Here is a 27,742-nt window from a genome sequence, read left to right on the forward strand (position 1 = left end):
AATCAATGTAAGGAAGGAAGTCAGGATATACCCTTAATTGTAACAACAAGCATGATATAACCAGGGACAGGTGATTTGCGCGGAACTTTTTTTCTGTGCAATTGGCCTTTTTTTCTGTGCAATTGGCCTTTTTCTCCTATGGGCAGAGATACATGATTGTTTGTTTGTTTTATTTCTTCTTTTGCCTGGGTTACTCATTCAGTGGATGTTTTAAGGTATCCTCTGTTCTTCCATGAGGCCCACTGATTTTTGGTCTACATTATGCACCTTTGAAATTGCTTGCTGTCGTCATTAGTATCAGATATCCAAAACATATAATTCCAACATTCCACATGCTCAACATTATTATAATGAGAATTATAGTTGAAAGTTAAAGATGGTATCACACACAAGTTTCCTTGTCAACTGATGGATATTGTACTTTGTATCACTATCTTATTGTTCATAGGTGAATGAAAAGGGTGTGGCAATGAAGTTAGATGGAAAGAGAAAAGGTTTGGTAAGTCTGCAGATTTAAACTTAAAAACTTTCTTCAATATTGTGTTCAATTAATTGATAATGCCAATATTCTAGAGTGCCAACAGGAAAATGCTGACGAGTATTACATAATACATAATGCATAAAAACTTCATTGGAATACTCCAACACGTATATATATATATATATATATATATATAGCTATACAATAAGTTCGTGTTTACAAGTGACAGAATTGCCGTGAATATATTTCAATTACACAACCGGTATCGGGCCTAGCCCTTCTTCAGGTGAAAAAAAGCAATGCAGGATTGTAGAGAAAAAATACGAACGAAAAGCGTTTTCGTTCGTATTTTTTCTCTACAATCCTGGTGGGGCGTATAGAGGTTTAACTTGGTGGGATGGTGGTAAGGGGCAGTCTTAAGATCCCATGTGATTTTTGTCATAAAATATGCAAATTAGCTACCTCATTTGCATATTTTTATTTAAAAAACGTTTTTAGCTAGAATAGAAGGCTGACGCTATTAAAACACGTATGTAAGTGTATAATTATTTAATGATAAATGAACTACCACTAAATGTTCCTGTCAGTGCTGCAGTGCAAAACTTCTCATGCAATTCCATCTTTAACATTACATTCAAATAAATTCATTGTAAATTGGAACTGACACCAATTTTTTTTCAAGAATATCTTGTTTAAATGGGTACCCTCTATGGATTTTATTTTGGCACAAGAATATCCTAATTTTTGTTAATATTTCAAAATTGTTAATAGCAAACCCCAGATATATATTTTTAAACAGACCAAATAGTAGGAAATTTGTGGGAGTAAGTTCCTGATCGAGTGACTGATAAATATCAAGACCAAGGTATTTTATTTCAGATTTAGGAGCAATATGCATTTTCATTACCACATTAAGACATTCAGCTCTGATGGATTCGCAAGTTTATGCTTGGAACCAAACAGGGCTGACTTAGTTTTTCCAAGATGCAGAGATAACTTGTCAACCAACCATAGTCACCACCTCAAGTTCCAAGCTGAGCCTTTCCTAGATGACTGTGACATCCTTATGCGAAACCAGGGCTAAATCATCAGCATAGAGAAGTAGCTTACACTTGACTGCAGAAGCCATTGACATAGACATAGACAAGGAACAACGAAGGCCCTAATATCGAGCCATGTGGAAAACTGCATGTGACTTCCATAGGTGGTGAAAGCAATTGTCTATATAAATTTGTCCATTTTCCATTGTTTTACAGGAACAGAAAAGTGAACAACAAGTAAAAAACAGAAAAGTGAACAACAAAGTACAGTTGTAAGTGTTTTCTTCACAATGGTGTTTTGCTTTGTGCATGTTGATGTTTAATTTCAATTCAATTTTAACAAGTTTTATACTTGCAGCATGTGAACTGATATTGGACTCTGTCATATTGACATAATAAGCTTAAAAGTTACCTTTTCAGAGTCTGAGTTGAGCATAGACGTAGCTTGAGACACCACCATGGCGTCTTCATCCACAGGGTGGTCAGGTCGGAGGAGTGTAATCATTACGCTGAATGAAGAGGCCGTGATGGCGTCGCAAGCTACGTCTTTGCTCAACTCAGACTCTGAAAAGGTAACTTTTAAGCTGAAGTTTTATACTAATTGCATGATTGTTTTTTAAAATCTAATATTAATTTTAACTACTAACATCTCCTTAAAGATTGACATCTTAATTGGATTTGATTTTGATTTTAACCCTAACCTCCTTTTGGTTATTTCTGAGACTATCACCTGGGGCCGAAGAGGTGTGGGTGATGTGGCAAAAATTTTTTGTCTCGCGTGCCCACGCCTGGGAATGGACCAAGCCTGGGACCGCCGCATGCCAGGGGGCGACCACCACCACTACGCCACAATCATCTGTTCAAAAAGTCAACTTTTCCAGGGCTAGCCTACAGGTAGGCTGGGGCAATTGTGCAATCGCACATTGGTCTTTCCATGATAAATTAGAAAAATAATAGTTTGTGCTATGTATGATGTGTTGTTACCTCAGTAACACATCAAAATCAACAATACCTATTGAGTCGCATTGAGTTCTATTGAATCAATTTGACCTTGGCAAATTGTTGCTTTACTTGGGTAAGAATGCACCCAAGATAGTTACAACTATTCTTTTTCTGATTTCTTGCAACAAGACAAATAATTTGAGACCAGTTTCATTAATATCAGAGCAAGTTTCATTTTCGCCCCCAACAGGGGAAAAATTGGACCTATGACGTCACAATATTACTCTTTTGCCCATAACTCCATAACTGTACATCATAGATATTTAAACTTTCTTTACCCAGGGTAGCTCCTTCAATGTCAAAACACTGATTTCCAAGGAGGCCCTGCATTTACAATGTGAACAAGAAGCATACATATACAGTAATAAATCAGAAAATACATAATTATAAATGCCACATGAAATTGTGAACAATTGGGAAAACATGTAAATTCAGATAAAAGGCATATTACACTGGTTTTATCAAAAACAACTGCTTAAATTGAGCAATACTCATTGACTTAAAATTACATCTACTATCATTTGGAAGGCTATTCCAATTTAGTAGCACGTGAATGAAAAGTTCTTTTACCTGCATTAATATTATATGGTGGTTCAAAAAGAGCAAAGTTGGTTTGACTCCTGGTTCCTTTAGAGTGCATATCATGCATAAAAGTGAACTGAGAGGAAAGGTAATCAGGAGCCATTCCTTTCAGGCATTTGAAGGTGAGTGTTGCCATATAGTTGAACCACCTATCATTTTTAATTTATTCCAGTGAAGAGTACTCATCATGTCATCAATTGGTGTTCTGATATCAGCAGAAAGAATAAACGAGCAAGCCTATTGTGAAGAATTTGAAGGGAGTTGTAGAGCTCAACAGAACAGTTAGACCAAACAGTATTACAATAATCAAAATTAGGCATAACAATTGCATTAGCAAGCATGATGAGGGTATCTTTTGGAATATAAGGTTTGACACGTTTAATTACACCACATCGCTTAGAAATACAGGAAGACATTGCATTAATATGATCAGACCAAGCCATGGTAGGATCAAATGTAACACCAAGATACTTAAATACATCTACACGCTCAATAGTATCATTATTGTAATATAAACTAACATCTGTAAAGTTTTTTAACACCCTGCTAGTGCCAAACACCATGAACTTAGTTTTCTGAATGTTTAATGTAAGATTATTATTCTTGAACCAGTCAACAATTTTAGATAAATTACATTGAAGCTTTGATTGAAGTGTAGAAGAGTCATTAGCAGTACATAGTAATGTGGTGTCATCGGCATACATAGTACATTTACAATCAACACTATTAGAAAGACTATTAACAAATATTATAAAAAGAAGCGGGCCTAAAATAGAGCCTTGAGGAATGCCAATATTAATAATAGGTCAATGTATACTTTTTCTGAATCCTTATTACCAGATAATCATGATGTGAGTTTTGAAAAGGTCTGAGTAATTTTGAACTTGACCCTCTGTGCACAGTTCAATGACCTTTTCTGCTAGAATGAGGGTACTGTTAAAATGCCTCCATAGCCTAGATTAATTAGCACTGTAAATGTTATTCATCTGCCAAATATAACAACTTTAACATGATTTGCACAATTGTAGTGCACGTAAACTGAAATATATTGCACTATAGCCTTCAGGATTGTTTGGGTTAAAATTGATTTTTAAGTTTGGCCCATGAAGTACCATTTACCTGTGTTTTTATCAAATTATCAAGAGTAGGGCTGTTTATCTACAACAGGCATACAAGAAATGACTGAATGATGAAACCTAAAAGAAATTGGGCCATGGAAGTCAAACATTGAGGGACAGAGGGCACACAGTTGAGCCCAAACACAGCCATACACATGCAAATAATAGGCATAGCACAAACTTGTGCATGACCAATCCCAACACAATATGTCACACTTTACTGTTGTTAGGCATCTGTTGTCAAGGTAATGACTTTTCAGCACTACACAGCTGACACCCGTGACTTTATTCATGTGTTTGCATAACTTATCCAGACACAAGTCTACACCTAGTACACCGCAGAGGTTATGTTTTGCCCATCATAACCAATTAGAGGGTATTTATGATCATACCTGCATGCCTGAAATAATATTTGTTGATAGTCATTTTGTATAACACAAAATTAACATATTTTCATTGTTTGTGTATCATTTTGTTTTTGTTATATGTATGAAAACTGCTTTATCAGCTATTTCTGTGTGTATACATTCAATTGGCTGACACAATAATCTACAACCAAGTTAATTATGTCAGTAACATTCAGTTTATCCTTAGTGTAAGAGAGCACAAAATACTAATAGGATTAGGGTTAGGGTAAAGGTTAGGGTTAAGATTAGAGTTCGGATTTGTTTGGTGCTGTCATTTACGAAGGATACACCTAACATTCACACTGGAAGAATTATTGTTTCTACACAATTTGATGAAGAAATTAAATAAATCTGTGATTTAAACCTTCAAATCACATTTACAATACTGGTTACAAATGAACAAAATATATTGTACTATCACAATCTAAAGAACTATCCTCATTTAATGAACAATAAAATTGTTTTAAAGTAGGAGATATATTTTTTATGACCTACAATTTGTTTTTAGAATGGACACTACTATCTGTTCAAGTTAGACTTTGAGACAGGTGGGTAGCTATAATTTTGATACATGTTGTATTCGCCATTGTTGTCAAATGAAATGAATGAAAAACTATTAACTTTCAAATATGATTAATTAAACAATCTTCAGGAGAAACAACTTGCAAGAGAGAATGTCATGTTTTGTACATAACCTTGATTTAAAACTCGATCAGTAACTTAAAATCTTATACTTTTTCTCTTTTAAGAACAACTTGAGAGGTAGTTAATATAATTGGGTGAGATTGGTTATTCTTCAAGTGTGCAAATAACTGTAATTACTGATTCTACCGCCATTGGATAGAAGTACCTTGTGATCAGAAAAATGTGTAAGTTAGTGTGTGCTTATGTATTGTGAGTTTTTACAATTATGACAATTCTTTTTCAACTTAAATTGACTTAATGATGAGCATCATTTGGATGGAAACTCAAACTGGGCCTTTAACAATTTTCTTTATTATCATTATTATTATCATTATTATTATTCTATAACAATGTGTTTGATAATATAACCAAACATGCTCATATCAGTAACCATTTTGTTGTAATCACCATTATTTAATTCATAAATCATTAAAGGCTGTGCTACAATACCTTGCCAATAACAAGTGTAACTATGTTAAACCGTTACTGCATCATGATGCCTGTGATTGACTGGTCATACAGTCAGCTGTTACCAACTGCTCAGTTGAACTTTGACACAGCAAGCATTGTCTTGATACGCATATTTGGGTATTGTGGCACAAATGCTAACATACATGTTTAACAACACATTCAGCATGTTCAATCTGTTTCATTAAAACAAAAAGTTGCAATGAAATCAAACAGGTGAGATTTCAGTGAAGACACTTTAAATCTTGACACACAGAGACTGAGAGTAAAAACCTGCTTGATTGTGGCATTTTGCTTAAAAACAAAGAAATGTGCCTTGTGTAGTCCTGTTATATAAATTTGTTTATTTTTTTGTCCTCACGTTTCCTTATTCATGATTAATCAATGGTATTTGTACACTTCAAGATGTCTAAATAAACAAATCAGAATGTCACTAATCATATTTTGTATGCAAGCAAGAGTAATTGACTGCATTGCATATTTGGTCTCCTCAGTGTCTATATCACAGGAAAATATAATGACTTTTATCATAATAAATACTTAAACAGAAAGAGCTCATGAAACGGCTTCATCAAAGTGACGACAATGACCTGAAGAAAGAGCTGATGTTGTTAGATGCAGCAATGTTCAATCCACTGCAACAAAGACAAACAGTAACTGTGGAGCAGCTTGGTGCTCGTAACAAAAGGTAGGTAGCAGAATGCTTTTTAAATAAGTTGAACTTGTAAATTCATATACATACTTAGGATTATCAAATCACATGGCAGTCTTATTCATGAGTGCAGGGGAGATTTAACAAATTCAGATATAAACTTGTTTTCTTCTGGTAAGTAAATGTTGCAGCATTTGCATAATGGAAGAAATAAAAAAAAATTATATTAGGTTTGTTTTATTTGTGTATTGCGATTTGAAAACATGTGAATATATCATTTTTGGAACTGTGTAAACATAAATGTATGGTAAATCAAACCAAATCAGTTTTATTTCAATATCAAATATGTGACAAGCTCCAACAAAACCGGAACAAATCGCCAGGCATGTTTTTGAGTTAAAAGCCTTTAAAGATGACATTCCCATAAAAAAAAATCTAATTTTGGAATTATTAAGCAGTATGCAGACTTTTTTATTAGACATAAAATGTATCATATCTACGTTATTTAATCTTTTGCCATTCTATTTCCAGTAATGTTTAAGTTCTAACGAATGTTTGATGACGTAAAATTGATAATATATTTCTACCAGATATTATACATAACATATTATTGATTTTAAGTCATCAAACATTCGTTAGAACTTAAACATTACTGGAAATAATTTCATGGTATTTGAATCCTTGAAAACACTTATTAAAAGGGGATTATTTAATCAATAATTGACAGTTGCACTTTGCTAATCCCTATTCAACCCTCTGTAAGGCAGAAAACTAATTAGCACATTGCTGAGACTAGCAATTTGGCAAAAATATCAAAGTATCATTTACAAAATTATCCATATCTTGAAAAGTATTGATGCCATGTATATATTTTTGGCATCATTTGAAGCTTATTGTCATGTGCTTACATTGTTATTCACATCATGAAATGTCAAAAATACGACTTGTTCCTGGTTTTGTAGGAACGGGTCACATATACAAGTATACATCATAACACATTACAGAAATAAAGACAAAATTATATTAAGGCGATAACAAAAGGCCTGTAGTGACCTGAAAGGGTTATCCCCCAAGGTCTATACAGTTTGTCCACTCAAAACTACAAAGTCACAATGCGTGCATATACAGCTCATTAACATTTCGTATAGTGCTGCATTTCTGCTGCATGTATGTGTGCCTTCAAAGTCGGCACAATGTGTGCATCCGCGTCGGTACTCTGTACTTCAGTGTAGACTGACTATAGTAGGGCCTAAGTTGCATAGTAATTATACAAGGACAAAGCAAACTCGATGTGACAAAAAAATGTTCACTGTTTTGTTTGAATATCTAGGGAATTCCAAAGAGCAGGTCCTGTTATTCTTATGGCACAATCAGCGAACACTTTTTTTCTCCAGTGTGTATACTATAATTTTTGAATTTCTTGTTTGGTAGTTATGAATTTGATTGTGTTTACGAAAATAATCTGTAAAGGTTCCTGGAAATTGTTTTCTTTGGTGGTTGTACATAAAAATGCCCAGTTCAAGTTTGAGGCATATACATTTAAAATTTGGTGGGTTTTTGCAAGTACGGAGTAAAGTTTGTGAATGCACCCTTTTCAATTATGTATCATGCGTTGCAAACAATTGTGGGCAATTATGACTGCGACTTTCTACTGCATTGTTTACTCTGTACTTCAAAGGTGATGAAGTGTATTTTCTTTACGGAAACTTGATCTGCACACATCGAAGGACAAAATACAAAATTGTCAGTAAAATTCCTCTGTTAAATTGGTAATGACGGAAACCCCTTACAGATCATTTGTGAAATATGTTTAAAATGCAAAATTTGTTGATGTATAGATTGCTTCTTGAACTCAATATTTCCCTTTATTGTAAAACATATTTCTTATTAATTACCACCTGTAATCCTCTTACATTATCAACCATAATTTCTTGAATTTGAAAAGCTGTCATTGAATATCACTGTGTTAGTTTTGGAGTTACAATATTAAAAGATTTCTGATGTTTTGTTGCAAAATTTATATTGATACATAAGTTAATCTATTTGTGTCTTGCAGGTTTCCGAATGCCTTCAGGAAGGGCAAAGATAATATTATTGCAATGTCAGCAACAGGGGATGGAAACTGTTTTTTTCATAGCATATCCCTGTTGCTGTTTGGCAATGAAGACATGACAACTCTTCTGCGTTTGTTTTGTGCCTACAAGGCAGCTCAAGAGTTTGACAACTATGTCCATCATGTAAGTTTAAGTTATCTATAAAATACATTGTGATTGAACAGAGAGATTCAAGCCAGGTATACCAACTTGATGTGGGGAACAAAGACAAAGATAAAAACTAATGCAGTATGTAAACCAGAATGGTGTACACTGCTCCTGCACTAGAAAAAATCCAAAACCACAGAGATGGTAGACGAAGTTAACAAAAATACAACCAACGTTTCGAGCAGATAAACTGCATTAGTTTTTATCATGTCTTTGTCTTTGTTCCCCACACCAAGTTGTATACCTGGCTCGAATCTTTCTGTTTTTATATATTCTAGGTATCCTCTTGTATCATCCTTTGATCCTTGGTGTGTAATTGCAGAAACATTAAGAAAGTCGTATGTACCACATATGACTATATTGCACTAACCAGGAAATTCATTTTGTTACTTATTTATCTCAGCTATCATTTACTTTCTGAACATGAAACCTACATCAAAATATGCAGAATTATGCACCAAGGAGCATGTATTGCAGGAGTCTCCAACTGCATGCTTTCTTGCTCGGACCACACTGCACATTTCCCAACTTACCGTGAGCTGCTCTCATGTGTGTATGAGTTTGGACAAAAGTTATGTATGTAAAGAAATACATTACAAGATTCCTGGCGACGAAGTACCTCTGCTGCATTGGTACTTCACGGCTACTACCGCTGCTACTACTGAGTACACTAGCCCTTTGTGGCCGACGTTGGTACTACACCAAAGTACCAGCGTCAGCCACTATACGATACCCCCATAGTACTTACATCGATACTCCACCATGCGTCACCTAAGAGTTAACTGTGGTGTACCGAGTAGGTGACTTATAAGCACACCATAGTCTGGGGTACTTTGATGGCCCTACAGTAACTGTATCCACGGTGTACCCATGTGTCAGCAGTGAAGTAGCAGTAATGTTTTAGCAATAATAAAATGTTACTTAGATTGATGTTATGTGAAGATTTTTCTGTTTTAAATTGCCGTGTTCCAAAACCTGAAGATTGTTATTTATTTTCTTGTGCTTTGATTTTTGTATAGGCCTAATGGTTTTATGTTTGTTTGATTGTTTACTTGATTGCTCAGCTTGGCTGGTTGCTCATCTTGGTTGTTTTCATTTGTAATTTTTATCTTATTTAATTAATTATTTAGTAAGTTTATTATTTTTCAGAAATGTTTTGTTTTCAGAAAAAATTGCATCTTGTATTTTATTGACATGTTCGTATGTTTTTTTTATTCATTTATTATTTTATTTAGCTATTTACTGATCTATTTATTACCTATTTATTTATTTATTTATTTATTTATTTATTTATTTATTTATTTATTTATTTATTTATTTATTTAGTTAGTTAGTTAGTTGTTTACTTATTTATTTACTAATGTACTTATAAATTGACTTAGTTCTTTACTTATTTCACTATTTATTTAGTTGTTTAAATATTTACTTATTTAGATATTTATTTATTTAGTTGCTTATCTATTTACTTGGTTATTTTTCTTTTTCTTATTTCCTTGTTTATTTACTTACTCAGTTAGTTATTTACCTAATTATTTACTTACTTATTTATATTATTAGTTCTTTACCTATCTCCTTAATATTTATTTATTTACTTCTTTGGGTAATTATTTATTTAATAACTTATTTATTTGTTTACCTATTTCATTATTTATTTACTTACTCCTTTAGTTAGTTATTTACTTGCTTATTTATTTACTCAGTTGCGTACATATGTATTTGTTTATTTACTTATTTATTCACTCATTTACTAATAGGCCTACTCAACTTATTTGCTTAAAAAATGGCCAAAGAACAAATAAGAAACATAAATGAAGAACATATCAATCAATATGGCAACAGAACAAATGAGAAATGGCAACACGCTTGCCTCATTTTCTTGCCAGAGTACACACGTACGTTGGTACACAGCTGCGGAGTACCTGGCAGGCGAGTACCAGTGTCGGTACTCAGAGTACCTTTAAAGTACCTACACCACAAGGTATGCGCGAGTTGTAATGGTCTGGTGGCCGACGTAGGTACTCGAGAGTAGCAGCGCTGCTACTCAGTGTAATAATAAGTTGTGGTGTAATTTGAAAGTAATAAGCAGTGCATAATAAAAATTATTACAATGTATGTATTGTTAATTTTAAGCTCCTGTTGTTTCTGGGTGACGGAAAGAAGGCAGACCCAGGGTCTGTCCAATTTTATATTCAAGAGGTGTGCAGTGATGCACAATTTCAGAGGGCGCCAAAGGATAAGCCAACCTCTGAATCCCTAATGGAATATTGTGTGACTGAACAAATTAAGGACTGCTTGAAAGATCGCAAATATGCAGGTAATGTATATAGAAAATAATTTAAATTCGGCTGAACTCGTAATTCAGAGACGTTTCTGATATTTTGCAGAAATTGCACAGATAGGGATTGTATTTTCACAGATAAAGCTTTAGTAAACATCAGAGAAAGTTCTCAAATGAACATAATGATCTGCTAAATTAGTTTGGAGAGGGCCAAACTATAAACAATGCAAGGGTATTAGTATTTAGAGACTGGGTATTTGAATTCAGGGACCATGTATTTGATTTCAGAGACATCTCTGAATTACAAATTTCGCCGAATCTGAATTGACTCTCATGATTGAGGTCAAATACCGTATTGTTTGTAATAAATGCTCCCCCTCTAATAAATGCCCCCCTCCAATTTTTCTGTGAAAATTGACAAAAATTTCATGCTATATCGTGTGAGTAAGCTTAAAACTGGCATCAGTCAGTCTGTCTTGTCAGAGACGATCAGTAAATTGCATGGACAAAACCTGTTATGACTCGCACTTCCATCCATTTCATTGCCTAAATATGGTAGAATTTCACTAGATTCTTGCATGATGATGTACTTACGAGTGTAATTTCGATGCATTTACCACTAAAATGATATTTTTCATGGGCGTCGCCATTAGTATAGCCGTAAATCCCTCTATAATTTCTACAGGAACACCATCGAAAAATTTAACCCGATTTTAAAGTTTTTTCACTGACAATTCACCTTCAATAAACGCCCCTCTTTTGGAAAAATTTAACGCCCCTGGGGCGTATATTACAAACAATATGGTAAGTGGAAACCATATAGGTACAAAACTGTACAGGCCATGAATTATTCAATATAAGCATTTTTTCCTGTAGAATTTGGAAAATGAAAATGATTATTTTTAATCAGTTTTAGTCAAGAAAAGACACATGGTTATGAAACTGGAAATTAAGCATAATTAAACACTGCTAAAAACTTTAATTTGAACGGTCTTATCCTTATATTTTTAAAAGGTAACCATTATTTAAACAAATTGAAAAGAACTTTTCTTAGAAGCAACTAATGTAACATTTGAATTTGCATCAAAATTACTGAATTTCTCTATGAGTTGTCTTGGTTTTATATTAGGGGCACAAGAATCTACTTAACATGAAGTTTTTATGGTTATATAGACAACATAACTCCTAATGTAGTCACTATGCAGTGACAGAGCAGTGAAGATATGGTGACTTATCCTCTGACCTAATAGGTACCTAACCAGCTACAAAACCAGCTACAAAACCATGCATCTGTGCCACCTTACTTCCTAATAGTGACTGTGCTACATATACTAGGTACCTAGCCTCTACCCATGTAGTGAAGATGAAGTTGATTACTAGTAGGCATGTCCACTAAATATTGAAGTACTTTTAAATTGATTCAGACCTAACTTATTGGCTTGGGATTGATGAAAGAAACATTCTGGTGTTTAAATAATCTTAAGGGATCTAAAATGAGCGTTTATTGCGTTTCGACAGTATTTTTCCATGCAGTAAAATTGCAAATCTAAAACACCTTTAACCCTAACAGAACTAGGACTCACTAAAGCTCACTATTAAAACCGCTCTGCGTGCATGCATTCCACGGACTTGATGGCTCAGACCAAGTCATATATACCCAGGGAATCGCTTGGCCAACGCGTCACCTGTGTAGCTAGCTGGGGATCTTCTGCGCATGAGGGGTCCGAGGTTCGAATCCAGGGGTGCTGACTTTCTTCTTCATCTTCTCTCTTTTTCGATATCAAAAAAACCTCGGGTAGGGTTTATGAAACGTTGGACATTTTTTTTGAAAATCTTTCTGACAAAATCACAAATAATACAAATTTTATGACAAATTATAAAAATTTGATATTTTTCAAACTTTTGATATATAACAGTCCTCGAAGTAAATTATCTAAATCTAATGATATATTCTTAAAGTGTATGTAGTCAGGAAATAGCCGACGGTCAATTGAAAATTTTGACCTTTCATATTGAAGATATGGATTTTTATCCAAAAAAGACCTAATTTTTTTTGGTGTTTTGGGGAAAAAAATCCATATCTTTTATACGAAAGGTCACAATTTTCAATTGGTCGTCGGCTTTTCATCCCACCTACATACACTTCAAATATAAATCATCAGATTTATAAAGTTGACTTCGAGTATTGTAAAATATCAAAAATATCAATTTTTAATGATTTGCCATAAAATGTGTATTACATTGCGAATTTCAAAAATCAAAATTATTTGATATGAGAAGGACATTCTTCGTATTCAGAATGCAATTCGATAGGTCTGATGTGCTCTAATGTCCCACAATAAATACTGTCCAAACGTTCATACCCCTTCCCTTAATCGGATGTTTCATTCCAGAGATATGGCCTTTCGAGTGTCACAGTTTTATATAGGGCTGCTAGAACATGTTAAAAAGTTAAAGTCCAAAAAGGAATACTAACAGAAAGTGCAATTTTAAAGTACTTTTTCTTAATGTATTTATTAACTAGCGTTATCTGGAACATTATATTTGCTTATAACAACATGAAAATAAGATCATCCTGAAAATTTAATCGATTTTGTTGACATACAACAAAAAATATAAGACCTCAAAACACATGGTTTGTTTGGTGAAACCTCGAGCATGATCATAGATGGCCGCCATGGAAAATATCTCCATAGAGGAGATGAACAATAAGTGCATTATTTCAAATGAATAGCAGCAGTCTTAAACATTGTTCAATGTTTTAAGGTCAGCACATTTTATCTTCAAAAATGATTATATTTCATCATGGCATAAGTTTGGTAACATTAATCACTACTAATTTTGAGAAATTTGCTCCAACTCAAAGATTATCTTTACTACATTGAGCAATACACTGTGTGTGCATGGAAGCCATGATATGATGGATAGCATATGAAATCGACGTGGTAGTGAGAAGTGCATAATTTGAGATGGGTTTTGGTAGGCTTAAACATTCTTTAATTTCTTAACATCTGCACATTTTGTCTTCAAAAATAGTTAAATTTTATGAGTATGTAAGTTTGCTTGTCTGAATCAATCTAAATTCGGAGATAATTGCGTTTCAAGACCTGATGCACAGAAGGTTGTCACTTCAACCTGTTGTAGTTCTCATCTCATGAAATTTTTCTTTAAAAAAAGTTGACCTCTTGATAAAGGAAGGTGTTCTCTATTTACTGACCAATCACCGTGTGACGCAAAGCATCGACCCCCGATGCCACAGATTTGGTCTGTACTTCTAAGTGGACAGACTGTAGTAGCACATTTAATGACAGTGGACATACCTATTACTAGGTGCCTAGTAGGCAGATTTTGCAGTGTGGTGACGATGCAGTATGGTATGTAGATTCCCACATAGTCAACATGTCACCGTCCAGTCACCACCAATCATTCACTGCATCAGGACTAAACATCGGTCACTATATTGTTACCATGCACTGTAGTCACCATGTAGTTACAGTGCAATGTAGTGACTGGTGGAATTTGGCTGTGTGTTTGAAACCTGTGACACAGTAGTCATGTGATGAGGGAAATAGTGACTATCAAATAATTAATATTCCTGAGACTCCGCTTTTAGTGACTTTTTCATTTCTTTCAATATACACATGTTTTAAGATGTAAATGTTTTTGAAGGTAACTGCTGCCTTCACATCAATATCAATTATCAATAATCCAAGAATTAAGAATTATCTTTCAACAAAATTTTTATTTTGAATAGGCATTGGCCAAATTCAAATGATGGCCGCAGCCCTGGGAGAGGCAATAACCCTCTTCGAGGAACATGACGAGCGAGAGGAGATAGAGTATACTACATACTGCAAATATCCAGCAATTGGCACCACCAATGACAACCATCTTTGTGTGCTGCTGTGCAAGACATCTGATAAGAGTCGAGTGAAAAACCACTATGTCCCGGTGGTTAAAGGACGAGCTGGTAAGACAAAGCATTATTTAAACCCCCTCACCCTCTTCAAGATCAAAAGTGTTTAATGTGTGTAACTTATTATAATGATGTAGATTATTCTGCAGTCCAAATATAATATAAAATGAAGTTGAATCTAATACTGGAACTAAAATTGCAACTTGCAACGTTGCATCTGGTACCACCAGACTTCATAAAGCTAACAAGAAACAACAACCTTCGCAGCTTAATAGAAATGATCAACCACGGTGTTCCCACCCTATACAGGTGACTATACTGTATACAGCTAGTGTGGCGGAAAGGATCAAGAACGATTTCAAATCCTTTGACATCAACACTTCTTTCAAGCCCATCAACAACATCTGGGGAAAATGAGTGCATATCAAGGATAAGCCCCCCCAAGACAAACAGTGTAACTTGATCTACGGACTCACATGCGCTACTTCTGGCTGTAATGAAGCCTATATATAGGCGAAACTAAACAATCATTAACAGCAAGCCTCAACCAACACAAACAGCATTGCTCTAATGAAGCCCTGACCTCTGCAGTATTCTATCACTGCAAAACTATTTGTTCAAACATGTGGAAGCCATCATTCTTGAGAAGGAAGTCGGGTGGTTTGAACGAGGTGTAAGGGAGGCCCTCTGGGAAACAGTGGAGCTGCCCATACTCAACAAGAAGGAAGGACTACGCTTCCAGCTATCACATGTTTGGGATAAGGCGATCAGTAAACTCCCTGGTTATCATGTGACCAATCAGAGGCCTGATAAAGTCTGGTGGTACTAAATGCAACGTTGCCTTGTAAGTTGCAATTTAAGTTCATTTGACTTTATTTTATATTGCTCAACTTATTGCTTGGGGTGAAAGTATCAAGCAGTACATTGATGATGTTTTGGAAGCTAAGCAAGTTAAAGCAAGTTAAGAATGGGTTAGAAATAGCAAAATGTGCTGCATTTTGTCAGGGAATATAACTGGAGATTAAGGTTGGTCTGAACCATGGAATTATGGAAAAGATTTTAGCCTTTTAACTTCTAAATTGTGGATCTCAAGTGTATAAAAGTATACATTTTTCGAATGGAAATTACCTTATGAATCCAGTGGTGACATCAGATTCATTTAAAAATGCTCAATTTTGGAGAAAATCATCAAAAAATGTTTTAGGTAAAAAAATTTTTCTTGTTGATTTTCAAAAACTAGGTATGATGATGTTGTCGATTGGGTTATTGACCTTTAAGGGCTCTGGAATGAGTGTTTCAACAGTAATTTTTTTGGGACATGAGAGCACATCAGAGTCTTGAATTGCATTCTGAATACGAAGGAAGAATGTCCTGATCTCAAATAATTTTCATTTTTTGAAATTTGCGATATAATACAAATTTTATGATAAATTATTACAATTGAAAATTTTAACCTTTCGTATTAAAGATATACATTTTTCCCCCAAAGACCTAATATTTTTGGTGTTTTGGGGAAAAATTCAAATCTTCAATACGAAAGGTCAAAATTCTGAATTGATCGTCGGCTTTTCATCGCAGCTACATACACTGTACATATCATCAGATTTATCAAGTTTTCTAATTCGAGGACTGTTAAATATCAAAAATGTTAATTTCTAATCATTTGCCATAAAATGTGTATTACATTGCGAATTTCAAAAAGATCAAAATTATTTGCTATCAGAAGGACATTTTTCATATTCAGAATGCAATTCGATATGCTCTCTTAAGCTCTCTTAATTCTGTTATGCTCTCATGCCCCGCAAAAAATACTGAAATGCTCATGATGTTTGAAATTGGAGTTCATGAAATATAATATGGGCTATGTTTTGGGAGTCATGGGTTTGGTTTTGAACTACTACCCTGAAAATTACCTCTGTTTTACTCGTTGTGAGCACCAGTGACACTGTCTTGTTCTGGGATTGGGTGGACTGGAAGTTGGTTGGCATACTGCACAGAGAAAGAAAAAGATCACACTCTTTTTTAGATAAAGAACAAGATAAAAAACAAAAATAAAAACTAAGTTGCTGATGTTGTGTTGACCATTAAATTCATTTATGCAATTTTAACTAGGTCTGAGAAGAATCAGGAAAGCAGAAATGACAACAGCCACCACCACCAGCAAATGCCTCTCCATTGATGATTTTCTGGGCGACCAGTGCATCCAATCAAAAATAGGAATGTGTTGCGTCCCCCGTAACAAAGGGGAGGTAGACATGATTCAATGTGGGCGCTGTTTTTGCTGGTTCCACGGTGAATGTGCTGGGGTAAGCCCATCTTCATTCACAGAGAGGGAATATGTTTGCTGTGATGCTACTGATGTGTCCATTGCAAACCAAGAGTAGGTATCTTTTAACACTTGGATGATTATGGTTGTGTTTGCCAAGTAAAGCTGAATTTATACTCGATTGCTTTTGAAGAAAAGCGATTTTCACACATGCTCAATGTTTACTTACATTTCCAGAGCGTCAAGCCGATCAATCGATTCAAATCGCTGAGGCAAAAACGATGTCGCTTTTGAAAGTTGAAGAAACCTCAACTTCCCTGCGATATCGCTTGACATTTGAATGCGTCAACCAATCATATACAGCCATCTGAATCTATTATTTTGCTAATTAATTTACCTTTCTCGATTATTAATTTTTGGTGATGAATTAATTCAAAGCAATAATTATTTACAGCAACTGATGTTTTAAGAATGTATTTTGTGGCATTTAGAATATTTTAATTGTCGTCTGCAATCGCTATCGCTGTGATAAGTATAAATGCAAAAGCGATAATCTATTATTTTGCTAATTAATTTACCTTTCTCGATTATTAATTTGATGGATTAATTCAAAGCAATAATTATTGACAGCAACTGATGTTTTAAGAATGTATTTTGTGGCATTTAGAATATTTTAATTGTCGTCTGCAATCGCTATCGCTGTGATAAGTATAAATGCAAAAGCGATAATTAATTTACCTTTCTCGATTATTAATTTACCTTTCTCGATTATTAATTTTTGGTGATGAATTAATTCAAAGCAATAATTATTGACAGCAACTGATGTTTTAAGAATGTATTTTGTGGCATTTAGAATATTTTAATTGTCGTCTGCAATCGCTATCGCTGTGATAAGTATAAATGCAAAAGCGATAATCTATTATTTTGCTAATTAATTTACCTTTCTCGATTATTAATTTTTGGTGATGAATTAATTCAAAGCAATAATTATTGACAGCAACTGATGTTTTAAGAATGTATTTTGTGGCATTTAGAATATTTTAATTGTCGTCTGCAATCGCTATCGCTGTGATAAGTATAACTGCAAAAGCGATGGGCGATGCATCGCAAAATTCGGCGACTGCCCATCGCTTTTCAAAAGCGTTTAATCGCAATCGCTCGGCGATTGAGTATAAATTCAGCTTAAGAATTGTTAGTACAATTATCAGAAGATCCATATTTCATGGTATTTTGATCAATTTAAAGATGCCAACAGCTCTGCTGTTGGTCATGTTTCAAAGCTCCCATGCGTGGTTATAAAACTAGCTGTGCACATTATGCTCACCATAAAAGCAAAAAAAAATATATTGTTAGATTCTGGTCCGAAAATCACTGCAAACACAGTTAAAAAAACAAAACAATACAAAATGTGGAGATTGAGTGTGACCGTTAATAGTCAAGTATTCAGTCTTTGGCGTGCAGATGATTAGGCCTAGGTCTGCTGCGGCATTCACAGTTCTTAAAAGCTGTGGCTGATCCATTGCAATGATGACTCAAGCAGGTCAATAACATCAGCAAAGTCCAGACCATTAAGCACTTTAGGTGGATACTGTCTTGACTGACAAGGATGTGTCACAACTCCCAAATCTGCAGCCTTCCCTAAAAGGTGGTCAACCAAGCCAAATATCTATATCAAATATACAGTGAGCAAAAAATGAAATGTTACACTTTTATTTGCAAATTTTACAAGACTGTCTTGAAGATGCAATGAAGTATCAAAAATCAATAATAAACATATTATGCACTGGTAAGCTTCAATTTGAGATATTACTCATTAAAACTAATAAAATAATAATAAAGTGACGAATCAATATTCAACCTTATTTCTTTTCCCAAGTTTGCAGTTGATGATCTTTGTAAAAGCATGTCAGATTAGTTACTAATGTAATCATGATGATGTTATTGATTTTCATTGAAATTCCATGTATGTGCATTGGTCGAAGTTCTTTTCAATAGGGGTTATGTTCTGCAAAAAGACTTTTGTTATCTGGATGACGATCAATGTAAATCATTAACAGTTTCTAAAAGTGCAACTTAGACTGAGTGTAAGGTTGAATATTGATTTACAACTTTATCATTGTTTGATCAATCTAAATGAGCAATGTTTCAATTGAAAGTCCCAAGGCATGTACATTATTAAGTTTTGATATGTATTTGTATCTTTAAGACAGTGTCTACAAAATTGTAAATAAAAAAAGTTAAGGTTTCTTTTTTGTTCATTGTATATTAAAAAGATGTTATTAGAATTATAAGTTTGGTGCTACTTTCAGCATTTAAAACCATTGCGGGAGAAAACCTCAAAAGATCAAGCAACACTGATGAGCTATAGCGGGGGCACAATTTAATTAGCGAAGCTGGTGTAGTGGCACTGGCAGCATCTTGTCTCTACTCTTATCCTTGTACATATTAATTCAAACCAATTCTAGATTGCTTTTTTGTTTTTTCTTTCCACCACTGCGAACAGAGCACAGTCTCATTGCATTAATTTTTGATGCAAGTAATTTCTGAAAATAAATCCCTGGATCTGTAAACCAAATGTATTAAGCTATCAAAGGATTTAATGTGTATAAACAGTTTTGAAGAACAATTTGCAAATCATTTATTGGATAGAATTATTCTAATTTACGTATCCTACTCGGTAGCCTACATTGGACATTATAATTTATGAAAGTGATATTTCTGAAACAATAAAAACTGTGGACTCCCAAGTGCATTATTCTACAAGTGCATATATGTGCGCTATGTTGTCACACACAGCGGCATGGACCCAGGGGCGGCCACTGTTACATGCCCTTTTGCAACAGCAGCAAGATTTTGATCAGGCACCTTATGATTTCTGTTTTAAAAAAAATCATTATACAAATGTATTATAACAGTCGGTCGCTAGAGATGCCGGTTAGAGTGATAAATCTTGACTTGTTAAGATTAACCTTGGAGATATAAATATAAATAAGATGTCTGCACCTCATCCTCTGGCTAAGACCTTGATTGTCAAACTGTTCTGTTGAGCATAAAAACTCAACCTCACCATTATTAATCATGCCAGATGTCGTGAAGTACCTTTATCAATACTTTTATGTCAAGAATTGCTGATACGGATTCTCCTTAATACAAGTTGCAAGAATATCTTCAGAGCTCAATGCAGCAGTTATTATCTGGTGGTAAATCATCTTGAAATCAAATTCAAATCCGTCCAAGTGACAAACATAATTTTAAGCTGCATGTCTAATACTGCATGTGATCAATCAACATTGCAAAAGCAAGAGATACTTGTGGTTTGAAAAACACCTTGTTTGAATATTTTCTCTTTCATTACAGTGTTTTGCGTTGGCCAGCTCCAAAGCCTGGTAATAGAAGATGCCGGGAGAAAGACCTCACTGTCACTATAAAGTTAGGGGATGTGTGGTCCACTAATCCCAATTGTGGGATAAATGGTACAGTGGTAGACTTTTATGTCAGGTAAGAACAAACTCTTCCATTGGCTTTAAACTACTTCAGTTTATAAATTGTTCTTGTTTGTATCCTGGTATCTTCTGAAACACGGACATTTGCTGCCGTCTAGGTCATAATATATAATATTATTAGCATAAGTTCAGGTTGCATGGCTACAGACTGTTTCAAGTCACCATTTACGGTGGCAATCATTAGGCAAATGGTCTGTTCTCGTCATTTTTAAGTCTTGATATCCTGTGTGCGTTTAACAAACTTGCATGCACCTCAAATGCATGTGGGCCTACGAAACGGTGTGAAAAGTCTGAAAATTATAAGAACTTACCTACCTACCTACCTACCTGTTGTAAGCTGTAGCTTACTTTTAAAAATCCCTGGACATGATGTGATCAACATTTCTCAAAATCTTGTGTTTTCGTACCTTACCATTATCCTCATCATATCAATCAACAGAGAATTTTTAAGGTAAACATCACTAAAGTGTTGTTTTCAAGGAAAAATATCAGCAACTTGACCATAGCAAAAATCACACTGTACTGATTTCATGAACATATCGCAAGATATTTTATTTGGATGTGACCCGGAAGTGACATTGTTTTTGGATAGTTACAATGATTTCCCAGGGAAAACAGGTTAAAAATTGAAACAAAGCATGTGGCAAAGTTCTAGGCTGCATCTCTTGCCCTGTGCGTTCTGCGACTTTTGTCCCAAAGCGTGCATTTTGCTGTGCATATGCTACTTCGCGCAGGGTAAAAACACGCACAGCCAAATACAACATTATCGCAAGATCACCAAGGCAAGCGGGGAAATCACTTACTTTTAGAAAAGCTTATCGGAAAGGCATGATTTAATACTCAATTTTATCAAAATCTACGGCATCCTAGTTGCTGATTTTTATTGCATTAGTACAAGTATGAGCAAACAACCATTTATTTGATACAGTGGGTATTTTGTAAACTTTGTAAACCATGTCTATTGGACCTTTAAGGTATTTCTTGTTGGGTTAAAATTTGCCTCAAAATCAGGCAAATTGTTATATGAATGGGTTACTTTTCTTAGAAAATTGGGACATTTATGGGTGATACTTTTGATTTCCAAGTGCATACGTTCCTACCAAAACAAATCGTCGGTCGCAACACATAGTGGCGTACGTGAAGGACAAAATATGTTTCCGAGCAAAACATTTTTGAAGGATATGCCTCTAGTAATGGAGTCGGTACTCCTACATTGTTATCTCTCAGTGGCCCGATTCCATTTGAAATTGAAGTTTAAGGTTCAACTTCTTAAACTGTATCTTTAATAGTTAACAAGGAGTAACTATTATAGGATAATAGATACATGTAGCTCTAAATCTATACGCCTCTATGTGAAACAGAAAATTTGAAAATCACTCTACGCCACTATGTGTTGCGACCGACGAAGCGATTAGTACCTCCCCCAGACAAGGCCTGTGCAGTTTCAAGACAATTTAGTATGTCATCATTTATGGTAGTAAAACATCATCATTGTAATTTTGAATACCTGCTAATATTCTCACACTCTATCCGTAGGATCATACAAAATGATGCAGGATTGCAACAACAGTTGGTTCGTCTGTTCACATGTACAGATGGGATTACTGTGCAGAACAACACAGCAAAACAGACTCAAAGAAACATGGATGATGTGCAACAACTGTACATATTTCCTGTGAAGCCAAAGTAAGTGTTGGAAATCAATAAAACTGATTTATTTGTGGCATTTCTTCACTCTTAGTGATCCTGCGTGCCTCCTTAAACTGCTTTGATGTACTAATGAACTAAAGGAATCTGGGAGAAATACATTCAGAAGTTTGTACCCAAAGACCATCCTTTGGGAGTCAAAAACGTCCTCAAGCTTCATTAAATTCAACTCTGCAAGTCTTTCAGTGTAGCTCGGCCTACTTTCTGCATCACCGCGACATTTCCTATCAAATGAAACACAAGCAATTTTCCTTTGAATCTTCTCCAACCTGTCAATATGATTATGCTGGAAAGGAGCCCAAACACTAACACAATAAACACCATGGGGTAAAATAAGGGACCTATAAAGATTAAGAAGTGCATTAGAAGTCATTTTTCTGGTGCATCTAATAACATACCCAGAAAGCTTAGAAATTCTACAGGATTTTTGGTTGTGGTAATCTTAATATTTATTTACAAATATGCATTTTCACAAAACCTGATATATACTAATAAAAATTCCTTTTAAAAAGGAATGGGCGCCAATGGGAGATTTGATGTGATGCACAGAAATCCGGGGAAGGGCACTCCTACTTTGGAGGTGACATGTATGTACGGCTGTTAAGACCCCCTTTCTCACCATCACTATCACTCAAAGACCCCATTAGCAGCATATGCTCTGTCACCTAAAGACCCCACATATTTCCTTTAGATCTGTCACCCAAAAACAAATTCAATTTTTGAGGCTTCTTTTTGGCTCTCACCCAAAAACCCCATTTAAAATAAAGTCATATTCTCACCCAAATGGCCCCCTAATTTAGATCCAAACAGTCCGTCTCTCACCCAATGACCCCATATTTTGTACACCATTGCAATGACCCTTGCTCTCACTGGATGCCCTTACTGCCCAGCCCTACACCTATAAACCGCATGGATGCAATTTTTTTCTTTAAAACAATAATGTAACATCAGCATAGTACAGTAAGCAAAGAAAGATTAGGAAATGTAAAGCATATTTATTGCAGTGAGAGATTTAAAATCATACTGCATGGGATGAAAGAGGGTTGGTTTCAGGAATAAAGATCTTACCATTTCGGTTACTATTGTTAGGAAATCATGTTGTGGAGGGTTGTTGGAGTAGAATTATTTTATTTAGAATATAGGTTTGCATATTTAATTCTTACGGATTGTTTTCCAAGTGGACATATCTGGTAATACCTGACAATATTACATGCCTGGTTATTGATTTAACGTAAATTCGCAGCAGATATCAGGTTTAAGAGCATTTGAACTTGTTAAAATGTTTAAGCGACACAAAAGTTTATTTCAAACAAAGATGGGGGCTGTGAACTTGAAATTGACACATCCAAAGTATGGTTGTTTGCTACCATGGTAACGGTATGGATCTCCTCTTTCCATACATACCAAAATAAGAACAAACATCCCATGTGAGTCAGAATGATGTAATGAATCATGGTCGACCTCAAAATGCAGTTTTCAGTAGGATATAGGCAAAATTGATTTTTCGCTAAAAAAAGGTCCAAATATCAGATTTGACCGGGTTTTGTGCTTATAATAAGGGGAAATGATGTTTCTAACACGTACTGTAAGTTTGAGGACCATACCATAAAGATTTTTTTCAAAATGTGGCGACTTAAAATTTTTTTCGAGGTGGCACCCTGTGACAACTTAATCTAATCCCTGGTAAAGGGGCACAGTTGATTTTTTTCATCAAAATGAGCGCAATTGGTGTAAAGGAAATTACATAAAAGGCCAGTGTCGCTCTGCTTTGTGCAATAAAAGAATCTGCTAGATGCTGGAGAGTGAGAAGTTATACTGGGAACCCCCTCCCCCTGGGAAGACGAGGGTCAATACTCTGATATTGAAGCTAGAAATCATTGATATTTTTTTTATTGCATGAGAACAAACAGGGGTAACAAATTTATCATTCATCAGACTTACATTACATTAGTATACTCAGATAATGAATAAGACATAGAAATCTCTATGTGTAGTATAGTTTTATTTAGACTGTTGAGCATTAAAGTAGGATACATAGTATCTGATAATTATATAATCACTCTGCATAGAGGTTACAAATTGGTTTGATCTGTGTAGGGGATGGCGTAGGGTGTGTGATTGAACTGTTTTAAGAATGTATATTAGAAATGAGCTACTTCTTTGCATTTGTAGAAATGTTATTCATTCATTCTTTTTTTTTCATAATCATCAATACATGATGGTTTTTTTTTTCTATTTTATCTAGGAATAACTGGCACTGGGTAGCAATATGCTTCATTTGTATTGATCATGAAAAGTAAGTGTTTGTTTGTTTGTTTGTTTGTTTGTTTGTTTGTTTGTTTGTTTATCCAGGTTCCTCCACATGCTTAGTCCATGAAAACTTCATGGTCCATTCCGAACTTGATAGTACATACAGGGCTAATTTATGCATGCTGGGCCACTCTCAACAACAATTGTACAATTTTACTCCTGTAGTGTCAACTAAGCGTCTTCAGTTTTTTACTACACAGATGTTCTAGGTCACAGACTAGGTGTTGTTCCTTTTCAGAAAGATTCAGAAGTCAAAACTAATTGGATACTTGCCTTTAATAAGGAACTGATATTCAATATGTAGAGAACCAATCAGGGTTCAAATTTGGCTGTATCGCATAGCAGTTTGCTCCACATTTTTAAATAACTGATTCCCAATTTTGCCTTTGTATAGCACTTTTTATAGTGCTTTAGTATATGGAAGTATCCTGATTATGATGAATTAGCCAAAAACTGCTACACAAAATTTTTAAATGAATTTGAACCATGGAACCAAGTTTATGTTTATACTAACAGTAGCAATACAATTTTGATCTTGACATTCACATGAAGATGTTTGGTCAGCCAAATTAGCATAATACCAAGTGAGTCAAGAAAAGTGCATACATTGGTTAGCACTATTTTGTTCTCAAACCACAGTAAGTTGTTATTAGAAATAGCAATTTCCAAGACCTAGGGGTTTCAAACTGTAAAATGTTGAAAAAATTGTTGGAATCGATAAATTCGTTCTGTAAAGCTCACTAAGAAAATCAACTTGGTCCAACCTAGACAATGTCAAAAATCCATAAAATACTTTGAACTTTGAAACATACCAGAAGCTGTACACAACTTTAAAGATATTAACAAGATGTCTTATGCGCTTATGATCGACAGCAGGTGGTAAGAACTCCAAAAACATTCTTGCTTTCGTCAAATTTTTGTTAAGAATTAGCCCCTTTCCCTATTAGTTATGTAGAATGAGCAAGTGTGAGTCCTTGTTGAATGCATACACAACAAGAGAGTGTCTTAAGGGATCCAGAATGAGCGTTTATTGCATTTCTCGACAGTATTTTTTGTGGGACATGAGAGCACCTCAGACCTATCGAATTGCATTCTGAATACTGAAGCATGTCTTTCTGATATCAAATAATTTTCATTTTTGAAAATCACAATATAATACAAATTTTATGACAAATTATAAAAATTTGATATTTTTCAAATTTTTGATATATATCGAAGTAAATTATATAAATCTAATGATATATTCTTAAAGTGTATGTAGCTGGGAGAAGAAAAGCCGACGGTCAATTGAAAATTTTGACCTTTCATATTGAAGATATGGATTTTTTTTCCCAAAAAGACCTAATTAAAAATTTGGTCTTTTGGAAAAAAATCCATATCTCCAATACGAAAGGTCAAAATTTTCAATTGATCATCGGCTTTTCATCCCACCTACATACACTTTAAGTATAAATCATCAGATTTGTAAAGTTTACTTCGAGTACTGTTAAATCAATTTTTAATGATTTGCCATAAAATGTGTATTAAATTGCGAATTTCAAAAATCAAAATTATTTGATATCAGAAGGACATTCTTCGTATTCAGAATGCAATTCGATATGTCTGATGTGCTCTAATGTCCCAAAATAAATACTGTCCAAACGTTCATACCCCTTCCCTTAAAGGTGTTTTAGATTTGCAATTTTACTGCATGGAATAGTAATGATGAGTCTTCAAGAAACCTGTGTGGTCAAAGTATTTCACAAGAAATTTCTTTTGGCATAATGATGACATCTTATCAGAATAAACATCACACCACTGTGTAGTACACTGTGATAAGGATAAGCTGTCAATGTCCCGGGGTACATATAAGAGTTGACTGGCGGGTTCTTTGTCAGAGTTGATGGATGGAAAGCAATCATTTTAAGGTTTTATCACTGCCAATAAAATGCATCCTGTTAAAAGTCATAAAAGTTCCTGTATATGTGACCAGCTCCAACAAAGCCGAAAACAAGTCGCCATACATGTTTTTGAGTATATAGGCCTTTAAAGATGACATTCCCATAAAAAAATTAAATTTTGGAATTCTTAATTTCATAGTATTTTACTGTGGGACTAAGTGGACTGAGTAATTCTTGAAAGTACTTATTAAAAAGAAGTTTATTTAATCGATAATTAACAGTTGAACTATGATAATCCCTATTCAATCCTGTGTAAGGCAGGAAACTAATTGGTCCATTACTCAGAATAGCAACTTGGGAAAAATAACTAATTGGTCCATTACTCAGAATAACAACTTGGGAAAAATATCCAAGGTGTAGTTTACAAAAATATCCATATCTTGAAAAGTATTGATGCTATTTATACAATTTTGGTATCATTTCAAAGCTTATTGTCTAGTGCTTACATTTGTATTCAAATCATGAAATGTCAAAAATACGACTTGTTCCTGCTTTTGTCAGAGCGGGTCACATATGAGATCACAAGCAGCATTTCTTCTAAACGGATTGATCAATATTCCATCCCTTCTTTCAGCATTGCAAAGCTTATAAGCTCTAGTTTTTGGAATTTGTTATTGCTGATAACAACTGAATCCAGCTTGCAGACAAAATGGCGCTTACCAATGTTAACAGGTTTTTTTACTTGTATTCTTTCATATATCTTGGTTTGGTAAAGGAAATAAAACTCTGCTTAATCGGTTTCCTTAATAACCTTAATTTTTACAAAGCAAACTCCTTTCTTATTTCAAAGTTCATTGTCATTATGGGTCTCATGTGCGGTTGATGGTTGACCTGGGTATGAATCGTGTTTTAAAATAAATCAAATGCTTAAATCTAAAAACTATAGAATGGAAATAGTAAGTAAAAAAGAGCACCTTAAAATAGTAGTGTTTAGTATGAAAGCTTTTCCACTGAGCTTCCCGGTCTCACATCTTTATGTATCATGCAGCGACATGTCATCTTTAATTTCATGCAGGAGGGCGCACAATACCAACATGCTCACTTGTAGCGTATCACTTCAAAACATCAAGCTTGTTGATGCGAAACAATGTGTGTGTTAATGCTTCAAGGCCATCAGAAACCTTTCA

The 27,742-nt window shown here is 34.6% G+C and overlaps 1 protein-coding gene across 1 annotated transcript in view; it reads left to right on the top strand.

Annotated features, from left to right (window-relative positions):
- Nucleotides 1–443: 443 nt before the first annotated feature.
- The window catches only part of LOC140145317 (uncharacterized), a 33,671-nt gene continuing 6,372 nt past the window's right edge, over nt 444–27,742 (top strand). Inside the window, exons 1-11 of the mRNA XM_072167074.1 lie at nt 444–499; nt 1,738–2,415; nt 5,380–5,499; nt 6,331–6,470; nt 8,491–8,671; nt 10,826–11,009; nt 14,728–14,943; nt 17,002–17,269; nt 20,513–20,653; nt 22,195–22,344; nt 24,611–24,661. Of these exons, the coding sequence (XP_072023175.1) occupies nt 6,340–6,470; nt 8,491–8,671; nt 10,826–11,009; nt 14,728–14,943; nt 17,002–17,269; nt 20,513–20,653; nt 22,195–22,344; nt 24,611–24,661 (1,322 nt within the window). The 5' untranslated portion in view covers nt 444–499; nt 1,738–2,415; nt 5,380–5,499; nt 6,331–6,339. The remainder of the gene's footprint in view (nt 500–1,737; nt 2,416–5,379; nt 5,500–6,330; nt 6,471–8,490; nt 8,672–10,825; nt 11,010–14,727; nt 14,944–17,001; nt 17,270–20,512; nt 20,654–22,194; nt 22,345–24,610; nt 24,662–27,742) is intronic.

This window comes from Amphiura filiformis, unplaced genomic scaffold, assembly GCF_039555335.1.
Source record: "Amphiura filiformis unplaced genomic scaffold, Afil_fr2py scaffold_213, whole genome shotgun sequence".
Classification (NCBI taxonomy): domain Eukaryota; kingdom Metazoa; phylum Echinodermata; class Ophiuroidea; order Amphilepidida; family Amphiuridae; genus Amphiura; species Amphiura filiformis.